Source organism: Heteronotia binoei, chromosome 17 (assembly GCF_032191835.1).
Source record: "Heteronotia binoei isolate CCM8104 ecotype False Entrance Well chromosome 17, APGP_CSIRO_Hbin_v1, whole genome shotgun sequence".
Taxonomy (NCBI): domain Eukaryota; kingdom Metazoa; phylum Chordata; class Lepidosauria; order Squamata; family Gekkonidae; genus Heteronotia; species Heteronotia binoei.
The window spans coordinates 56,719,818-56,739,774 of record NC_083239.1 but is presented as its reverse complement, the minus strand read 5'-3'; the positions used below and the strand labels follow the sequence as shown (position 1 = coordinate 56,739,774).

General features: G+C 59.4%; 2 protein-coding genes across 2 annotated transcripts in view; both read right to left on the bottom strand.

Moving 5' to 3' along the window:
- Positions 1 to 2,171: 2,171 nt before the first annotated feature.
- On the bottom strand, positions 2,172 to 11,386 carry SHKBP1 (SH3KBP1 binding protein 1). Its single transcript, XM_060257811.1, has 18 exons — positions 11,306 to 11,386; positions 11,101 to 11,198; positions 10,448 to 10,493; positions 9,387 to 9,460; positions 8,026 to 8,084; positions 7,792 to 7,872; positions 7,527 to 7,700; positions 6,633 to 6,723; positions 6,366 to 6,556; positions 5,899 to 6,014; positions 5,599 to 5,686; positions 4,239 to 4,355; positions 3,819 to 3,989; positions 3,541 to 3,696; positions 3,348 to 3,444; positions 2,946 to 3,124; positions 2,717 to 2,849; positions 2,172 to 2,526 (listed from the first exon to the last, which is right to left on the bottom strand). Exons 1-18 carry the CDS (start codon positions 11,384 to 11,386, stop codon positions 2,172 to 2,174), a joined length of 2,307 nt encoding a protein of 768 aa, XP_060113794.1.
- A 4,262-nt stretch (positions 11,387 to 15,648) lies between these two features.
- SPTBN4 (spectrin beta, non-erythrocytic 4) overlaps positions 15,649 to 19,957 on the bottom strand; it is a 52,239-nt gene continuing 47,930 nt past the window's right edge. The window contains exons 29-36 of the mRNA XM_060258630.1: positions 19,304 to 19,388; positions 18,261 to 18,457; positions 17,436 to 18,085; positions 17,114 to 17,186; positions 16,411 to 16,685; positions 16,155 to 16,328; positions 15,899 to 15,941; positions 15,649 to 15,810 (exon numbers count right to left, since the gene is read on the bottom strand). Coding sequence (XP_060114613.1) covers positions 15,649 to 15,810; positions 15,899 to 15,941; positions 16,155 to 16,328; positions 16,411 to 16,685; positions 17,114 to 17,186; positions 17,436 to 18,085; positions 18,261 to 18,457; positions 19,304 to 19,388 — 1,659 coding nt within the window. The remainder of the gene's footprint in view (positions 15,811 to 15,898; positions 15,942 to 16,154; positions 16,329 to 16,410; positions 16,686 to 17,113; positions 17,187 to 17,435; positions 18,086 to 18,260; positions 18,458 to 19,303; positions 19,389 to 19,957) is intronic.

Here is a 19,957-nt window from a genome sequence, read left to right as displayed (position 1 = left end):
GTGGGAGGGGGGTTCCTGGCACAAACCCCAAAGGAGCCCCCCTCCCCTCCCCTCCCCTGCCAGATATCCAGGCCAGGCTCTCTCTCTGCAGGGCCTGACCAGCCAGGAGGGAGGGAAAGGCACTCTGCCCGAGCACAGAGGCTTCCTGCTCCCACTCCAGGCCAACCCAAAGCTGGCGGGCAGAGAGAGCCACGCAACCATCTGGGACAGCGGTGGGGGGGGCTCTGCCTTTGTGCCATTTCCTCCCCCCACGGCCCACAGCGGGAGGGGGGGTCACAAGTTGTGAGTGGGGGGCCTGGGGAGCTAAGGGGCACCGCGGCCCCACCCCGCCTGGCTGCCAGCTGCTGCATTCTGTCAGGATGACGTAAACCATGGGAGGGGGTGGAAGGAGGAGGGTGGGAACGGCTGAGCTCCGCGGGGTCAGGCTGAGTCACAGAGGCCCCGTTACATAAACGCGCGCAGGGGAGGGGGGGGCTGTTCAGGCTCTAGGAACCAGGGACCCTGCAAGGGCAGGGGGGGGAGGGAAGCAGCTAGCCTGACCTTGGCAGCCCCCCCCCAAGGAGCGGCATCTTCTCCCTCCCTCCCCAAGGCTGGCTTGCAGCCCCCCCCCCAGGGTCTGAGCAGGAGGTGTGGGGCGGGGGGAGCCAGGGCTGTGCTTGGTCTGTGGCCAGGCCTGGCATGGGGGGGGGGAAGGTGAAGAGAAGCCGAAGCCTGGCAGCAAGGCAGCAGGTAAGGCCCCTAGGAGCAAAGGGACCTCTGTGGCCAGCCCCCCCCCAAAAGCGCAGAGGCATGGTGGCCAGCGGAAGGGCACTGAAGGCCACACCCCTCCCCCAGCATCCCAAAGCTGAAGACCCCCTTCCCCCGCCATGCACAGGCAGCCCACGATAAGGGGGCAGTCCATCTCAGCTATGGCCCCTCGGGGTCTCCTGTGCTTCGGTTAAGACCCAGCTGGGGTGCCAGAAGGCAGGTGTGGCTCCAGGGCCAAGCAGCCCCCCCCCCCGCCCCTGCAGATGGGAACCCTCCAGCCAGAAGCCCAAAAGGGGAGGGGGAGGGAGGGGCTTCAAAGCTAAGAGAGCCCAGGCAGCCCCCAATCCCCCGCCCTCCACTCCCCATTCACAGGGCTGCTCTCCAAAAATTCCTCTTCTGCCCCGCCCACCGACACAGCTCAGGAAGGAGGGGCCAGCTGTGCAGCAGAACAAACCTTTCTCCTCTGCTGCTCACCCACCTCTGGGGCACTGCTCTTCCCCCCCCACCCCGCTGCCAGGTCGACAATTAGCCCCTCCTTCCCTCTGGCGCAGAGTGGTAAAGCTGGAGTACTCCAGTCCAAGCTCCGCTCATGACCTGAGTTTGATCCCCGGAGGAAGCTGGGTTTTCAGGTAGACGGCTTGAGGTTGACTCAGCCTTCCATCCTTCCGAGGTCAGTAAAATGAGTCCCCAGCTTGCTGGGGGGAATTGGAGATGACTGGGGAAGGCTATGGGAAACCACCCCATAAAAAGTCTGCCATGAAAACGTTGTGAAAGCAACGTCACCCCAGAGTCGGAAATGACTGGTGATTGCACAGGGGACCTTTCCTTTTTCCCCTCTGTTTTTGTACTCCCCCCCCCCTGCTATTTGAGTGGGGGTCTGGAAATCCCCCCCCCTTCAGTGGATGTGGCGGCCCGAGTCTCCCTCCCACTCCTGGGGCTTCCTGGCCCGTGGCTGCCCAGTGCCCCCCCCCCCGCAGAGACTCCAGAAGGCATCCAGGGAACACCCTCCAAGTTGGTTTATTGCCACAAGAAGGACAGTAACAGTGGATCCGTCTCACAGATGGCTTTGGCTTTTGGAAGGGAGTCCCTGCCCACCCCCCCGCCTCCGGGGAAGTCTTGGCAGCAACAGGGATCCCGGGGGTTTTTTTGGCGGGGGGAGAGGACTCTCATGAAAAGTCTCCCCCCAGGAGAACTGCACACAGCAACAACCCTGAGTGGTTTGGCAGCTTGGGGGTGGCGGGGGGAGGACCCCTTGTGCGTGTTGCGGTTCCTTGGCATTGTTGCTCCACACAGTCAGGAGAAGCAGAGGGAGCGGCAGAGATCCGCACCCAGGCCCCAGCCCACCTGCAGCAGGAGCAGGCGGCAGAAGCCCCTCCGTCAGGGCTCCGTCCTTCCAGTCTCTCATCCGGCCCGGCGGGGGCAGCTCAGAAGGAGGTTTCGCTGAGGGGGCGCCTGGGTGTGGCCAGGGGGAAGGTGGGTTCTGTCCCACTGGCCAGTCTTTGGTCTCCGGTGCCCGTGGGGTGCTGCCCGCTGGCTCTGGCCCTGGCCGTCTCCCGGGAACGGATGGCCCAACAGCTCTCCGGCTGGGCATGCTCTGAGGAGCAGGTGAGCTCGTGGCATCGCTCCACCAAGTTCCCACTCACCCGCCGCCGGGCAAGGCCACCTGGAGGGCTGTGGGCTCCGGGGAGAGGCTGGGGCGGACGGCAGGGGAGGGGCGGGGGCCCCAGGGCCGGCTTCTCGGGGACCCCACCAGCTCGGGCCAACTGGAAGCTGCTGCTGCTGGGAAAAGGAGGGGCACCTCAGTGCTCAAAGGGGATGGGGAACAGTCTCCCAGCACCATCAGGGGGCCCAACCTCCCTCCCTCCTGGGACCAGGGTAAAGCCACACACGAGCCCTGCAAGAAGAAGCAAGCCCAAGCGTGGCTTCCCCCTCCCCCTCCTCCCCAGCCCACACCCCGGTGCCCACCTACCTGGGGCTGGAGGCACAGGGGGCACCCACGGGGGTGGCAGGCCTTGCAGGGGGCGGCTCCGGGGTGTGGATGAGCGCCAAGTCACAGTGGTCCAGCTCTTGGAGCAGCTCCTCCTCGGAGAGAGCCCCGGCATCTAGAGGAAAGGCAGGCAGGATGGGGAATTCCTGGAGCAGCCCCAGCAGAGAGAGGGCAGGCCTCCCCCCCCGCCCACCGCCGGCCCAGCCCAGACCTGGGGCCCGCTCCAGCATCTCCATGGCCGTGGTCAGATCCCACATTTGGATGCTGCCGTTGCTGTGGCCGGTGAAGAGGTAACGGCGTGGGCGAGACCCGATGCGGCTGGACCCCTCGCACTCCTGCACCGTGAAGGCCGTGATGGGAGCCCCGTCGACTGAGCAGACCGAGCAGATCCTGGGGAGGGGGAGAAGGAAGGAGCGAGGCTGCTCAGCCCCAGCAGAAGCCCCCAGCCTCCCCTCCTGCCTTCCAAGGCTCCCTGCCCCTTAACCTCCAAGGGCCACTCACTCTCCCCTGGGGCCAGGCAAGCCACGTGAGGTGGATGACCAGAGGCCTCCTACGGGCAGCCAAGGCGGCTTGAGGGGGCCACCCTTCCCCCCTTCTCTGGCCACAGGCTCACCTTCTGCCCGTGGAGGAGAGGCGCACATACAGCTTGCTGGCGTCAGGCACCACCTTCTGGAGGAACACCTGCTGGTCATCTCGCTCCCCCAAGGGGCCTGCAAGGGGCAGAGAGAGTCCCGGGATGTGGGGGGGGGGAGGAGGCACAGAGAAGCCCCCCCCCCCCGCAGCACTCCCCACCTGACCCCACTTACCAATCTCCGTGCCCAGGCTGCAGCCGCCCTGGCCATCCGCAGAGTCCAGGGCCAAGATCTTGAAGGAGGCCAGGGGGGTGGAGCCTGGCTGCGTGGAGATCATCCCACGGAAGCGGGTCACTGTCCACGTGCGGACATGGTTGTTGTCAGCGCAAACTGGGTGGGTGGGAAGAGAGGCAGTGAAAGCAATGGACAGATACCACCTCCCCCCCCCCCCCCCCCCGCAAAGCAGACTTGCAACCCTCCAACACACACAGCCTCTTTGCAGCCTACCGTACCTGAGATCAGGTGTTTCTCTGAGAGCATCACCTTTGTGACTGGGCTGCGATGGACAGCAAATGTCTGGAAGAGCTGAGGCCCCGAGCCCACCGTCTCTGGGTGCTGGACAATCACCCGGACCCTGCCGGAGCTGGTGCCGTAGGCGATCTCCAGCCAATTGCCGCTGTCACCTGCCCCAGGAAGCAAAGGAAGCACTGTTTGGAGCAGCCATGGAGACGAGGAGGAATCACCCCCCACAAGAGCATGCCCCAAGCCCAAGGGGGGGGGGCAGGAAGCACAGCCGAGGGTCCCATTCCAGAAGCGGGGCCAGGGTGCCAAGCCAGGCAGGAGGGCACAGAAGCACGAGGGCACCCAGGACGGATCTCAGGACTAGGCGAGCGGGGCGGGGGGAGTCCAGAGCTCCCCTGAGTTGGCCTTACTGCTCTTCGGCGTGAGGTAGAGGCTCAAGGCAGTGATGGCATCCTCAGAGGGGTCACGGTACAGCTCAGTGACCAGCAAGTCGTTGTCCTTCATGCGCAGGGGGAACTTCTGCACGTCTGCACAGAGCGGGAGGGAAAGCAGAAGCCACCTGGGAGGGAGGCCCTGGCCCCAGCCTTTCCCTGCCCCCTCCCTCTGCCAGGATTTCTTTCTTCTGAAATATGTTAAGTTTCGTTCCTCTAGTGCAGGGGTGGCAAACTTGCTCAACAGAAGAGCCACATGGAATAAACATCAGAGGTTTGAGAGCCACAGGCATGAACAAATATTACGCACACAATTATTAACTTTATTAATAATTTCTTTACATAGAAGATAAAATTCAGATATATGCATTTTACAACACAACCATGCTAGAAGGAGACTTTAAAAAGCAGATGCTGGGAATAACAGTCCCCATAAAACCAGCATAGGGAAAGGTAATGGAATTTTTTTTTTTGGCACCATGGGAGAAGGAAACACACATGTGCCATATAGATCACTGACCACCATTTGCATCATTATGCATCTTTCTTTGCCTTGACACCAAAGTTAGTAAATACAGCTCCTACAAGAGCTATGAAACTAAGGGGGAACTCTGTGCCACCCTCTTTAATTCCATCCATCCTTCTAGTGGTTCCCCTGGGCTCTTGCTCTCTCTTTCCCCACTCTAGATCTCTGGGTGACTTCTGGCAAGCCTGCCTATTTCCCTCTCCTTCGTTGCTGTACAGTGGAAATATTCACCTTCTTATGGATCGGTGCTCAAACCTGACTGAGGTCCTGATGCTAAGCGTACTACTTACTTGAGAGCAAGCCTGCACTAACTTCCTCCTCAACCTTGGGAAGCCACACCATGCGTGTGGCCCCAAAGCTGCAGCCTGGAACCATCCCTGGTCAAGTGGGCACTGGAAGGGAGGGAGGGAGGGAGGACAGAAACCTTGTTGGAAGGAGCCTGCTGATCTACTTGTCATAACAAAGAGCCCATTTGGTGACTTTGGAGATGGGAAGCCTTGGGAGATCCCTTGCGCCTCGAAGGACCAACCGCTATGGGAATCCACAGACCCAGGGGGTGGGGATAATGGTAGGCCGCCTTTCCTTTTTCTGTAATGTGTACAACTATAACCCCTTTGCCTCTCGGGTCATTCCTGGCGACACATCTCTTGCGTCTGACTTTAATAAACTCTAAACACATTCATATAAGCGAGGATTTGTGGAGTTAGTAACCGGCAGAACTTTACACCCTCCTTCCCACCCAGACCCTGCTGCTGCTGCCTTGAGGCAAAAGCCACCTGTAACTCCACCCCACCCCCATGCCTGGCCACTCACCAACATAGTAGATGGAGCCGTTGTTGCAACCCAGCAGCAAGAAGGAGCCGGCTGCATCGTAGCTGTTTATCGGGCTCATGTCCTGAGTCTGTGGGGCAGGGAAGGGAGATGCTCAGCCACCAAGGGGTCAAGCCCAGCCACAGCACCACCAGCAGAAGGGCCCCAGCCCACCCCTCCACTCCCCGGCCAGCTGGTGGAAGAGCCCCCAGACGTGCAGGGGGGTGTCTGAAGGAGCTCCTGGAAGGTACAGCAAGGACAGGCGGGGCTGCTTCCTGAATGCCCCCCACCCCACCCCCCTACCTGCCAGTGCTTGGTGACGCTGTTCCAGACACCCATCTTGCCCGTGTGGCTGGTGGCGATGAGCTGGCTGCCCACAAAGAGGAGGCCTTCCACAGGGACCCCCAAGTGGAACACACCTAGCAGGGGAGGAAGGGAAGGGGGCAGGTGGAATCCAGGGGCCTTCCCTGCCCAGCCCTCCAGACCCAAGGAGCTGAGTTCAGGGACTGCAGCCAAGCCCCCCCCCAGCCCCCGAGACTCTTGTCAGGCAGCTCCTGGCCCCTGAAGGCCTGCCAGGGGGAGGGGGGACAAGAGCTCGGCCCCTGGCTCAGTCTACGCTTCCCGGAGTGCCTGGCTGCAGGCACAGCCCCTGGGAGGCCCCTGAGACCATGCAGAGCAGAGGGCAGACGGCTGGCACCTCCCAGCCCAGAGTGGCACCCGTGGGGGGGGGGAGGAGCCTCCAGGGCTTCTACTGGCTCCCTTGCCCTCACCAATCTCCACGCCGCTTCCATCGGGCTGCAGCGCCCACAGAAGAACCTCGCTGCAGGATGCAGCAGCCACCATCTTGTCGCTGTCACCCAGCGAGCTGCCGATGACCCGGGCATTCAGTGCCACCCGTTCAATGACCCAGTCCAGCCGGGGGCTGCAGAAGGCCAGTTCCCACCCGGAGGTCTCTTTCAGCCTGTGGGCGAGAGGTCAGGCAGGAGGCTCTCTGGGAGAGCTGCGCCTCCTCCCCTCCCCTCCAAGGGCAACCTCACCTGTAACAGACCAGGAACTGCCAGTAGGCCACGGCTATCCAGTTATGATGCCCGCACACGAGGCGGACCATGCCCGGGTCGCTTGTGGCGCCTGCAAAAGAGGGAGAACGGAAGGAGAGCCCAGCAGGCAGATGGCAGCGCTCAGACCCCCAACCCCCCCTCCCCCACCGCCCTGAAGGTCACTCAGCCACTCCTCCTTGCCTGTCACTTGCTCCCAACCTAGCCTACCTTACAGAGTTGCTGTGGAGGTAAAAAGGAGCCCCCCGGGGCTGGCCAGCACCCATGGCTGGCAGAATGGGACAGCTGGGAGCAAACAGCCCTGGAACCTTAGTACCCCCCCACCCCCGCTCCAAGCGCAAGTTGCCTGTGCAACTGGAGCCCTGTCCATTCGGAGGGGACTGGCATCTCCCCAGCACATCTGCATTGCCTTTGAGCACCACAGGCTCTTCTTGCCCAGGAAGCACTGGTGGCTGACAAAGAAGGGCGGGCCCAAGAACGCAGGGACAGCACGGGGACTTGAATGCAGCTCCACACTCTCCCTGCCAGGCTGCCCTGTCTCTCATCTGCCTTGCCAGAGAAATGCCCTCCTTTCTGGGTGGGCCTGGATGCCCACCAACGTCCACCTCCGGGGCACGTCTCCAACCCGCCATGGCGTGGGAGAAATCTGGCTTGGTCTCTCTCCCGGGCCCTGCAGATCCACAGCGGTTCTTCCGCAAATGGGAACCCAGCACGACTGAGCTCCTTGCTGCCAAGTGGCTGTTTTTGCTCCCATTTTGCAGCCTGCGAGATCTGAAGCTCAGCCACTGCAGCAAATGACTGACAGCCACGGAACCACTTCACACATGCCCCTCAGCCAGCTGCACCCAGTGCCCACTACTCTTGCATGGCACCTACCAGCAGCGCCCGTGCCTCTTTCCTCCAGCAGCCGTCCCAGCAGCCCAGCGTGGCCCAGGTTGGGGGGCATGGTGTTGCTCCGCCGGACGTGTCCCCGCTCCGAGAGGCTCCCTGGCCGGCCAGATGGCTGCGGCCCTGCGACACTGTGACGGTTCCACCGCTTGGCAGGAAACACTGGGGAGGGGAGGAGCAGCCGGGGCAGCTGAGTGGACTGCCCATCTGACCCCTGGCTCCCAGGCCCAACAGAGCCACGGCCTTTCCTCACCTGGAGGTGGCAGGTAGCCATTGAAAAGGACGCTCCCACAAGACGACTCTTCCAGCTGGTTGCGCAGCTCCATGCGGCGAACTGGGCAGGATGAGAGCAAGAGAGGGGATGAAACCTGGCCTCACGGACACGCACCCTACAGCCCCCCCTCCCTGAACTGGAGGAGCCAGGGCTGGGGAGCTGGAGGGCACGAGGAAAGACAAGCAACTGCAAGGGCTGCCTCCCAAGGCCTACCTAGCGGGGTGATCCCGTAGAATTCAGCTTCGTGTAGCAGCAGTGAGAGGCTGGTCCCCCTAGAGCACAACACAGATGGTAAGGAGCATCACTGCTCTGCCCTGCCCTGGAAAGCCCCCACCACCACCCGAAACCCCCGGCGTCTGTGACTGGCACACACCAAGGCAAGAAGCAGCACAGAGTCCACTTCCCCCAACACCACTTGCAGGCATCAGGAACCGGAAAACAGCCAACAACATTGTGCAAAAGGAGATCCCAGGTATCGCCTCTTTTGGGGTCTGACTGCTTGGCGGGGGGGGGGGGGGGGCACAGTGGCAGGGCTTCTAGCCCCACTGGTGGACCTCTTGATGGCATTTGGGGTTTTTGGCCACTGTGTGACACAGAGTGTTGGACTGGAGGGGCCACTGGCCTGATCCAACATGGCTTCTCTTATATTCTTATGTCTGGGGCAGTGATGCTCTGTATTCTTGATGCCTGGGGGCACAGTGTGTTTTGGGGGCTTCTAGTGTCCTGGTCCCACTGGTGGACCTCCTGGTGGCACCTGGGTTTTTTGGCCACTGTGTGACACAAAGTTTTGGACTGGAGGGGCCAGTGGCCTGATCCAACATGGTTTCTCTGATGTTCTTCTGTGACACAGAGTGTTGGACTGGAGGAGCCACTGGCCTGATCCAACATGGCTTCTCTTATGTTCTTCTGTGACACAGAGTGTTGGACTGGAGGAGCCACTGGCCTGATCCAACATGGCTTCTCTTATGTTCTTATGTCTGGGGCAGTGATGCTCTGTATTCTTGATGCCTGGGGGGCACAGTGTGTTTTGAGGGCTTCTAGTGTCCTGGTCCCACTGGTGGACCTCCTGGTGGCACCTGGTTTTTTTGGCCACTGTGTGACATAGAGTGTTGGACTGGAGGGGCCACTGGCCTGATCCAACATGGCTTCTCTTATGTTCTTATGTCTGGGGCAGTGATGCTCTGTTCTCTTGGTGCTTGGGAAGACGGGACAGTGGGAGAGCTTCTAGTGTCCTGGCCTCACTGGTGGACCTCCTGATGGCACCTGGGTTTTTTGGCCACTGTATGACACAGAGTGTTGGACTGGATGGGCCACTGGCCTGATCCAACATGGCTTCTCTTATGTTCTTATGCAGAATGGGAAACCTCGACACAGGACTGTAGCTAGCTGCAGGGAGTACTGAGCCTCCTGGGGAAGGGGAATCCAGGCACAGCGAGGCAGGAGCAGCTCCACTGGATGGAGGACAGACACCCTTCCCCCCAAAGGAGGCACGCCTTCTGTGCTGCCATCACTGCCCCCAACCTGGTGACTGGAAACACTCTGAGCTTCCCCCCGCCTCCGCTCTCCAGCCATACCTGAGGTCAAGCTCTTTGGTCCGGAGAAAGTTTAGGATGGGAGCGAAGATGTCAGGGTCCCGGTCGATGAAGATCTGGAAGAAAGCAACAGGACTTGTTTTTATCCCCTTCCTGCTGGGATGATTTGTGACCACCAAAGAAGTCCCAGTCACGAGCTCCTTCTGCTGCTTGGATCCCACTTAGCTTCTACATAGTCGCTCCTGCTCCCTACAGAAGACTTTTGTGGTAGATAAACATGCTACAATCTGTCAACAGTGAAAGGTTTCTCTCAAAATTAGCAAAAAAACCCCCAGTCTGGTGCTGGGCACCACTCAGATGGAAAGGTGTCTCTCGTTCCGCAAAGGCGACCCAGTGCCCGGAAAGCAGGGAGCAAGATGTGATGGGAGCCACGCTCACAGAGGAGGAAGAGCACCTCCCAGTGCTGGTGAGCACAAGAGACGAGTCCTGGGCAAGTTCACACTCACTGGGCCTCTTAGCAGTGAGATGCTTCTTGGGATCCCACCTGCCTGCCCCACTGCAAAATGCTACCCTATGCTAAGGGCCAGGCAACCCTCACAGCTGCCATAAGTAATACCACACATGGTGGGAACACAAGAGAAGGCCTTTTCAGTGGTAGCCCCCCAAGTACTGAAAAACCTCCCCCGGGAAGTCTGCCAGGCCCCCTCACTGTCAATCTTCAGAAGAAAGTTACTGACAGTTTCATTCAGCACAGCATTTCATTGATTTGGTTTTTATTAATTGGCAGTCCTAACTGAACTTTTTACAAAATTGTAATTTTTTTTAAAAATGGGTATTTATAATTTTTTTAATTTTGTTTTTATGATGTTTTATTTACATTGTGAGCCACTTCAGCTCCAGAAGTTGGAAAGACAGCAAACAAATATTTTAAATTAACAAACTCTACTAAGACAGAAGTGATTCTCCACCCTCCATTGTCAGCACACTCAGAAGCCCAAGATCTGTGCAGCACAGGCCCAGCACACACAAGGATATCCAAAGTGCTCTTCCTGCTCCAGCTTCAGTGGAGTCAAAAAAGAGAAAAAGTTTCATCATTAACTCACAGCACCCGTTTCATCCTTCAAGGTGGAGATCCGGCCACTGAGGAGGCTGCAAACCAGACAGAAGACAAGTAAGATGCTAAAGAATGATTCCTGAATCCACACAAGTCAGGCAGCAGAGCTGAGGAAGGCCCCCTCCTTTCTGCTATGCTGGATGCAGGAAGCTGCATTATACTGAATCAGACATGAGGTCTGTCTTGCTTATGGCAGCATCCTCTGACTTCAGCCATGCTTGTGCATCTCTGGCAGAGACACCAACCACAGGAGGAAAACTATCTGGACCTGTCATGGAGCAGACCGGGGCACCCTGGCCCTGAGTCACATCTCCCCAACCCTTCGTGGCTGCTTCATCCTCCTTTAGAGAGAGCTGCAGCCCCTGAAACCCAACTGCCGAGTACAAGAGAAGCAGGCATTCTGCTTTTCAGTAGCAGAACCACAGCCACCCCCTTACCCTCCCCTTACTTGTCCCCCCAACCGTGGGGACCCATTTCCTCAACTCTTGAAGTGCAATGCTGAGGGGTCTGTGCCCAGCAGGGATGAAGAGGGCAGCGAGGCTCCCCAGGCAACCTCCCGCTGCCAGCACTCTTCTGGGCCCCTCCAGCGACCCCCCTTCCTCCCCTGCCCCACCGACCCCTCTTTGTCTCTCTGGAGGGCACCTGGAGAAGAAGGAGTCCGGGACCCAGGTGAGGGTCTGGCGGGAGGTGCTGAACCTGCAGAGAGGAAGGGAAGAAAGAGAGCGGTCACTTCGCGCAGCCTGGCCCAGGGAGCAGAGGGAGTTGTGGGTCAAGCCCCCCCCCAACAACAACAGCCCTGCGAGGCAGGCCGGCGGGTGGGGGAGGGGCCTCGCCTTCTTCCGCCCACGTTCAGCTGCACCAGCTGCTGCTCCGCCGCGCCCTCCTGCCTCCGCCGCCCCCCTCGGGGCTCCCCTCCTGCCGCCGCCATCCCGGCCGGGCTCCCCGCGGCACTTCCGGGGTCTGCAGGTGGCTCCTCCAGGGCGCCAGCCGCGATTGGCCGCGAGGCATTCAAGCCCCGCCTCCAGCCCGCTCGCCCGCTCTTCCCATTGGCTGTAGGGCGCTGCTCTCCGCGCGGCGATTGGGGAGGCCTCCTAAAGGCGGGGCTCGCCGCGCGTAAACAAACCGCGATCTCCTCTGCTGTTGACTTTGGCGCTCCAGCTCCTCCCGCCGATTGGATGGCTGCCAAAGGGCCCGCCTCTTCGGCATCGCCGTTGGCTACGGCTCGTCCAATTGAAGGCCGGCAGGATTAGCGGTTCGGTCGTCGGGCTTAAACGTCAAAGGTTAGAGGTCGCAGCAGGTGGATTAAGGCCTAGTAGAAGGAGGCGCCTCTGGCCCGCATGCTGCTGCTGAGCCAACCACTTGGCCGCAATAAGGCCAAAGGCTGTGCTGGGGATTGTTAGGAAGGGGCCTGAAAACAAATCAGCCACTATCATAAGTCTCCAACCCACCCACCCACCCCCGGTATAAATCTGTGGCCGGCCTCATTTGCAAGACTGTGTGCCCTTCTGGCCACCCCAATGATGCAACTAAAACGATTAAGGGGCCGAAATACCTTCCCTGTGAAGAAAGAAGAGATTAGGGCTCTTAAGCTTGCAGAAAGGATGGCTGAGATGTGCCAGGCCAGAGGTTGACAAAATTATGCACTAGTGAGAGAAGGAAGTCCTTTTCTCCCTTTATTACAGTACAAGAACTACTGTGCACTCAATGACACAAAAGAGCAACAGGCTTAGAACAGATCAAAGGAAGTCTCCCCCCAACCCCCGCAAGAGTCATGTGGAATTCAGTGCTGTAGGAAGTGGCTACAAGCATAGACTGCTTCAAGAGGGGATTGGCTAAACATGGAGCAGAGGCCCATCAGTGGTTATAGATGGGGAGGGACAGTGGCTCAGTGGTAGAGCATCTGCTTGGGAAGCAGAAGGTCCCAGGTTCAATCCCCGGCATCTCCAAAAAAGGTCCAGGCAAATAGGTGTGAAAAACCTCAGCTTGAGACCCTGGAGAGCCACTGCCAGTCTGAGAAGACAATACTGACTTTGATGGACCAAGGGTCTGATTCAGTATAAGGCAGCTTCATATGTTCATATGGAACACTGTCTCTGGGGTATGTGAAGCTCTGTCTTCTTGGTTTCTTGGGGGACAAGTGTAGGAGGGCTTCTGGAGTTCTGGCCTCAAGATGGCACCTGGACTTTGGCCGTTGTGTGACATGGAGGTGGACAAGGAAGCTAGAGAGCCAGTTTGGTTAAGAGCAATGGACTGGGTTTGATTCCCCACTCCTCCCTCCACATGCATCCTGTTGGGTGACCTTGAGTCAGTCAAAGCTCTCAGCCCCCCTACCTCACAGGGTGTCTGTTGTGGGGAGAGAAAGGGAAGGAGATTATAAGCCACACTGAGGGTTGAGTATAAAACCAGCTCTTCTCCAGGTATTTCCCAACCCAGAGTTAGCAATCCTAATTAGGGCCTCTTTAATGTGTACCCCCTCTACCACAGAATGGGACCCAACAACACGTTTGGGTTCAGCCCAATTCTAGAACCATCTCTTTCCCCTGCGTTGAACATGAAGGGGGCTTCATTCATGCACTTGGCCTTGGTCAAAGCCACTAGCCAGTTGTGATTTGAGCCAGCTGTGCCAGGACAGGTGAGAAACCAGAGAATGCTTGTGGACATATATTAGTTAGACCTGGTCCAACTTTGAACAGAACTTGCCAGGAGATTCTTTGGCAGGAACATCTTTCACCGGTGGGGGTGGGGGGGTGGGGAGAGGAGTCTGAATGAGATTGAGATCCTACAAGGGGGGGGGGGGACACATTCAGCAGACCTCGTTGACCCCAGGATTTCATCCAACTAAATCAGAAAATCTTTACCAAATTGGTCTACATCTGGAAAACAGAAAATCTCAGCAAGGATTTAAAGCCCAAGGGAAAAAAATGCAAATCAAAAATGCTGCAGTGCTGATGGTTCTTTTTCTATACAAGACAAAAAAAGTTTATTTAAAGCAATTACAATATCTTACAGACTTCTGGATAATCCGGGGGGGGGGGGGGGGGTCACGGAAGCATCAACAGATGAAGCTGCCCTGACTCCAGGAGGGGCGCCATGGAAGCTACACTTGGAATGAGGGAGGCTGCGTCTGGCCTGCACCGGCCATGTTACACCACTGGCAAAACCTGCCCTAGAATTGTCTGTTCAGATGAGCAAGGATTAAGCTGAGCTCCACCCGGCCTTCGCAAGTGCCTTAACCCCCTGCTGACCAGGCATGCAGCTGGAATTGTTCTGGGTGGACGGGTGGCGGCAAGTGGAGTTTGGAGATCAGCGCTGAGAGAAGCTGGGGAGGATTTGGCTGAGCCACAGGGACGCCAGCACTTTCCTACAGTGGCAGGATTGTTCTGGGAGACGAAGAGCAAGTGTATCCCCCCCCCTTTTAATCCCCACAGTCAAAATCTCTGCAATTCTCATGTTGTCCGTGTTGGTATAAATGCACCCACATCATGCAGTGAAAAGCTGGTTAACCAGAGGCTGCTGTTCCAGCCCCAACTTTGTCGCCAGGCGCATCATCGCCTACAATCCCCAGCTCTACTGACCTTCACCTGTTTATCAGCTGTGTTGAAAATGAAGATATTCATTGAGGTGGGGTGTTAAGAAGAGTCTCTTGGAAAGGATGGAGATGCTGCGCCCCCCCCCCCCCCCCCCGCCTTGACTGTCTGCACTTGTGCATTCAGGCAGCCCCCGCTTTCCTCTCTGCTGTTGTCTGGGGGGAGCATAAATCGGGAGTCTTCTGGGTATTCCCCGCAGTTCACTGTTCCAAGCAAGCCCTAGCCTGAAGGAGGCTTGTATCGGCTTCCTCATGCCCACCCCAAAGGACAGGAAAGCTCCGGCGCCCTCTGGCTGCCCCACTTTCCCAGAACAGCCATCCCCAGTGGGACTTGGGCCCTGGGCCTCCTCCCTGCCCAGGTGCCTCTCCTTCCTTGGCCTGGCCCTCAGGGGCTCCTCCTCCGGCCAGGTTATTGCATAAAGACACAGCTGTGTGCCACAACCCCTGAGCCTTTGCCTCGCAGGGCCCCTTGGCCCAAGGTGCGGGAGTGGCGAGAGGGATATGGCTTGTTAACTGGGGGTGGGTGGGTGAGTGTGTGACTCTCTGCTCCTTTGTGCTGCTACCTTGTGCTTTGAGTCTGGGCAGCCGCCCAGGCCTGGGCTCCCTCCTTTGGCCGAAGTCCGCTGCTGCCCCCAGCCTGCGCAGGAAGAGGCCTGCCCAGCTGGGAGTCAAGGGCCCCTTCAGGCAGAAGGCTGGGCTCCCCCTGCCCCAGTCAGCCTTCCCAGGAGCTCAGCCCAGATATCCCTCAAGCACAGCACTGCACCACGGGGGGATGGGGCTGAATGGGGGGCTGCAAAGGCCAAGAGTCTCTGGAGGAGGAGGAGCTGACACCCCCCGCCCCCGGACTCCTATGGGCACACTCCTCCACTTGGCATACACTGCGAGGCAGAGGCAAGCGCTGACTCCTGCATTAATGGAACTTCAAGAGGAAGGGGGGGCTTGCACATAGAGGGAGCCACAGCACTCCCTGAGCTAGACATTTCCCTCCCCCCCCCACTGTGGTCAGGGAGTATTTCGCACCCAGGGCAGCGCTCCTGAGTTGGGGTCCTGTAGCGGAGAGGAAGACATGAGGCTGGAAGAAGGAAGGCGGTCCACCCCTCCCAGCATTCCCAGAAAGAGCAGAAGAGAACCCTGACCCTCCCCCTGCATGTGGTCAAAGCACCCTGAGGTGGTGGTAGGGGGAATGGTGCTTCCACAGCCCCTCGCTCTTATGCCAGGAAGTGGGGGGGGTCTTCAGAGATGTCTGAGCATTGGAGGGATGCCTTGTGGTCAGCAGCTGGGACAGAGATGGGATGGGAAGCCAGATGAGCAGGCGGCGTTGGAGTGCCTGTCTTCTTTCCAGGGCTCCCAGTAGGGAAAGGGCCCTGCTTGTCTGCCGGGATCCTCCAAGCCCCCGGCCGGTGCCCCAAAGGCCTTGCCCGGCTGTCCTGGTTCCCTGACCCCCAGGTCGGTCCAAGGAGGGCCACGCCTGCCTCCTCAGGGTCAGTGCCAGCCCCTCCCTCGCCACGGCAGCAGCAGCAGGCTCTGGCACCAGGGAGTCTCGATGGATGTCCTTGTGGGGGGCAGGCCCCAGGCACGGAGCTGCTGGTCGCAAGGCGCAGGCCTCACTTCTTCCGGCCAGAGGTGCTGGCTCGGCGGTCCCCCTCTCGCTTGGGGTTGCCTTCGTCGGTCGAGGAGGTGGTGAGCAGGGCCTGGCCCCACCGGGCAATCTCCGTGTGCTCAGAAATGGCTGTGGAAAGGGCCTCCAGCCAGGCCTTCATCTCCTCCTGCAGGGAGAAGTGGGGGGGGGGGGCGTCAGAGCAATGGCCTCCCTGCATCCCCCCAGAAGGCTGCAAGAAACAGCCAGCATCTCACCTCTTCCTTGGCTTGCAAGAGGAATTCTCCTCCGTCCTGCATCCTGCAAGAGAGAAGGACTTGTCAGCTGGGCCTCGCTTTCTATCCTCCCCCCACACACTTGGGCCCCCTCCCTCCAAAGTCTCCCTGGAGACTGCCAGAGAGCCTGTCCTCCCCCTCCATGCAGAAAGGGGGTCTTCAAGGGGCAAAGACGACTCTTGGCCTGGCTGCTCTCTCTGGGGACAGGACCACTGCCACCCCAGGGCCAGCCACTCACTTGATCTTGAGGACGTTCTTCTTCTTCTTGTAGTCGCTGGCCACCTCGCTGGTGGCGTTGAGCAAACTGAGGAGGGGCTCGTTGCCATGGGTGCTTCCCGAGTCCCGCCCCTTGGAATCCTTGTAGAAGCCCAGCTCCCCTTTGCTGAGCACGCAGTAGAGGTTGATCCAGGACCTGCCAGGCGAGAGTGACCCGGAGAGGATGAGCGCTGCTCCCCACCCCCCTCCCTCCGGCAGGGCAGAGAGCCCCCGCTCACCTGTTGGAGGCCTTCTTGTTGGGCCCCTCCAGCTCGTGCTTGCGCAGCAGGTACCCCTCCTGCTGGGCGGTGTGCGTGGGGGGAGGTGGGGGCGGGGCGCTGCTCTGGGCAGGAGCGGAGCGTGACCGACGGGCCTCCCCCGGAGGAGCGTTGGGGTCCCTGGGCCGGGGCCGCCGGCGGGGCTTGGGCCTGTCCCGAGCGCGGGGTCGGTCGGGGCGGGGCGTCCGGTCAGGTAGCACGTCGAGGCCATTGGCGGGGGAGTCCTTCTCACGAGGCTGGGGTGGAGAGAGAGAGGCGTGAAAGCACCCTTCCTCCTCCGCTGGGGAAAAAACCGGGCAGTGGCGGAGAAGAGCCCCTGAAAGACCTCCCACCAGGCTTTTGGGGAGGAGCTTGCCAGGCAAAGCAGAGAGCCAGGAAAGCCCTCGGCTGGTCTCCTGCAGACCAGAAGCAGAGGCAGAGAGCGGGCTTGCAGAAGAGGGAAGAGGGGGGTGGGCAGGGTACTTTTTCCTTTGCCCACCGCCATCTGGGCCTCCAAGCTGAAGGAAGTTCCTGCCACAGAGAGGGCAAGAGGTGGCCATCGTGTTGCCCTTCTAGGTTGTTCTCCAGGGCAGAGTCACCTTCCGCACCCCTGCCCAAGCCGTGCTGCACAGGAGCTCCGTGCCAAGGCTGCCCTCCCCCGAGAGCCCGAAGCCGGGCCACTCACTGTAGACGCTGCTGCTGGAGCCATCGACTCTTTTTCCTGCAGCTGCTCCACGATGTCAGCCAGTGTCGCCTTGCTGTGGGTCAGGAGGAAGAGCATGTGGGAATGGGACTGGCAGGAGGGCGCCCCTGAGGGCACCGAGAGCAAGCGAGGCGATCCATCTGGCCAGGGACAGCAGGTTTTCCCCCCCCACCCCTGGCCAAAGGGGCACGAGAGGGCAGGGAGTCCTGGCTCCCGGCAGAGGGTGTGCTTCGTGCACAGAAGGCCCCGGGGTGGGGGGGAGATCCTGCTTGCCCTCAGCCCCCTTCCCCCTCGTCTCACTCACCCGCCCCCTCGGGGCCCCTCCTGCTCGCTGGACTCCTGCCGCTCCAAGCGCTTCTCCGGCCTCTCCCGACGAGGCGTCTCCTGCTCGCTGGACTCCTGCCGCTCCAGCCTCCGCTCCCGTCTTTCCCTCCGTCGCTCCGTCGTTGTTGGCTCGGGCCGGGGCCCGTCCTGCTGCTCCGTGGACTGCTGCCGCTCCAGCCGGCGCTCCTGGCGCTCCCGCTGCCTCTCGGCCTGCGCCTCCCCGCGGGGGCTGCCCTTGGCCTCCACCTGATGGGCGCGGGCCCGGGCGGCAGGAGACAACCTCTCGGACTTGAGGGCCTCCTCTGCGGCTGCCTGCACGGGCCCAGCTTTGTCCAGGGCTTTGGCCTCGGCGGCTGCCACCAACCCTTCTTGCAAGCGGTCCATCCTGGGCTGCAGCCGCTCCGGCTTCAGTTCCTGGCGCACGTAAGCCACTTTGGCCTCCGCCTGCTCCAGGGCCTCAGCCTGGGCTCCATTGAGGAGGGGAGGGGCTTCCAGCCGGCCTCTCAGTGGGTCCTTCTCGTAGAGCGGCTGCCGCTGCTTGGCACTCAACTCCAAGGGGTCTGCAAAGATCTTGCGGCCCAGCAGCGGGGTGGGGGGCTGCTTGCTCTGCTCTGCCTTCAGCTTCTCAATCTGCAGGCCGGAAGGTCTGTTGGGGGAGGCTCTGCTCTTCCCCCCTTCCCCCATCCCTGCTGAGGCCAGCCAACCAACCGGCCAGGGACACCTCTGGCCTGAGTCCCAACCCAGCAAGACCAGCCTCCCCATCCCCCGCTTGTGCCCGGAGCTCTGGCAGCCAGCCCCTACCTACCGTGGTGAGACGGCGCAGGGAGCTGAAGCGCTCCTCCCAAGCTGCAGCCGCTTTGCGGAAGGCCTCGTGGCGCCGGATGAGCTGCTCCACCTCGTCCACGCTGTTCCCCAGCTCCCGGCTCTTCAGCAGCGGCTCCTGGGCAGTGAGCCAGGCGTCGGCCACCACAGCCTCCTGGGCAAACTGATGCACCTCCAGCACTACGGGCGGGGGAGGCAGAAGAGAGAGAGAGAGATGGCTGTGAGCCTCGGGGCAGCAGCAGCGGGGCAGTTCCTCGGGAGGGACAACAACAAGGCATAGAGGCTGAGGCCTTCCCCAGAGGCTGCCTCCAATCCTCTTTTAACGCTGCTTATTACATCTTCTGGCAGCAAATTCCATATTTTAATCCTTCATTATGTAAAGAAGTATTTCCTTTTGTTGGTCATGAATCTTCCGTCATCAGCTTTATTGGATGTCCTCAAGTTCTAGCATATGGGGAGGGAGAAAAGCCTCTCTGCCTTCTCTCTCTCTTTGGGGTAGTGGTTAAGCGGACAGATTCTTATCTGAGAGAACCGGGTTTGATTCTCCACTTCTCCATGTGCACCCGTTGGTGTGACCTTGGGTCAGTTCTAGAAAGAGCTCTCAGGCCCTCTGGCCTCACAGGGTGTCTGTCTGTTGTGGGGAAGGGCATCATACTAGGAGCCATTTTCTTCCCAGGCCCTTTCCTAACCACCCCAAGCACAGAGTCTGCTTGTTCACTGCTGCCTCATACTGAGTCAAGGTTCCGCTGAGCTATCCCCTACTGCCCCCCCCCCCCCCGGATGTCCTTTCTTCTCACTGTCAGCTGGTTCAGGTGCCATCGGTGGAGGCTTCTTGGCTGCAGTGAGCATCGCCTGAACAGCCCCTGTGGTGGGAGGGAGGACCCGGGGGGGGGCCTAGGATGAGCTCAGGCTGTCTGCAGGGGACTCTTCCCTCCTTGGGTCTCCAGGACTCCAGCCCAAAGGGCCAGCATGGAGACAGGGCAGAGATTGTGAAGCAAGCCCCTCCCCCCCCCCGAAGTCACTCACTCTGCTGCAGCCATTCCCAGTGCCGGTCCCACTTGTCAATCATCTCTTTCTTCTTGGTCATCAGCTTCTCCAGGTGAAGTTTGATCTGTGGAAAAGCAAGAGGGGAGCTAGCTTTTGGAAGGGGGTGGCTGAGAATCATAGGCCTAAGATCTAACCAGAGCAAAGTATACCGTCACTTCACATGATCTGGACACTGTGTTGATACAGCCCAAAACCACATTGGTCTTTTAAGCCACCGCATCACACTTCTCACTCATGTTCAGCATATGGTCCACTAAGACCTCCTTTTCACACATACTACTGCCAAGGCAAGTCTCCCCCATCCTATAATGATGCATATTGTTTTTTCTACCTAAATGCAGAACTTTGTATTTATTCCAGTTATTGGTTTTAGCCCAGTTTTCCAACCTGTCATCCTATCTCTGTCTTCTACTACTGTATTTGTGATTCCTCCCAATTTAATACCATCTGTCAATTTAATAAGCATCCCTTCACCCAAATCATTTATTTTAAAATTGTCTTTATGTCTTAATGTTTTTATCTTGTTTGGTCATTTTGTGAGCTGCCCTGAGTCTGCCTTCGGTAGGGAGGGCGGGAGAGAAATAAGTAAATAAATAAATAAAATTTATAAAGATGTTGAACAAAACAGGTCCC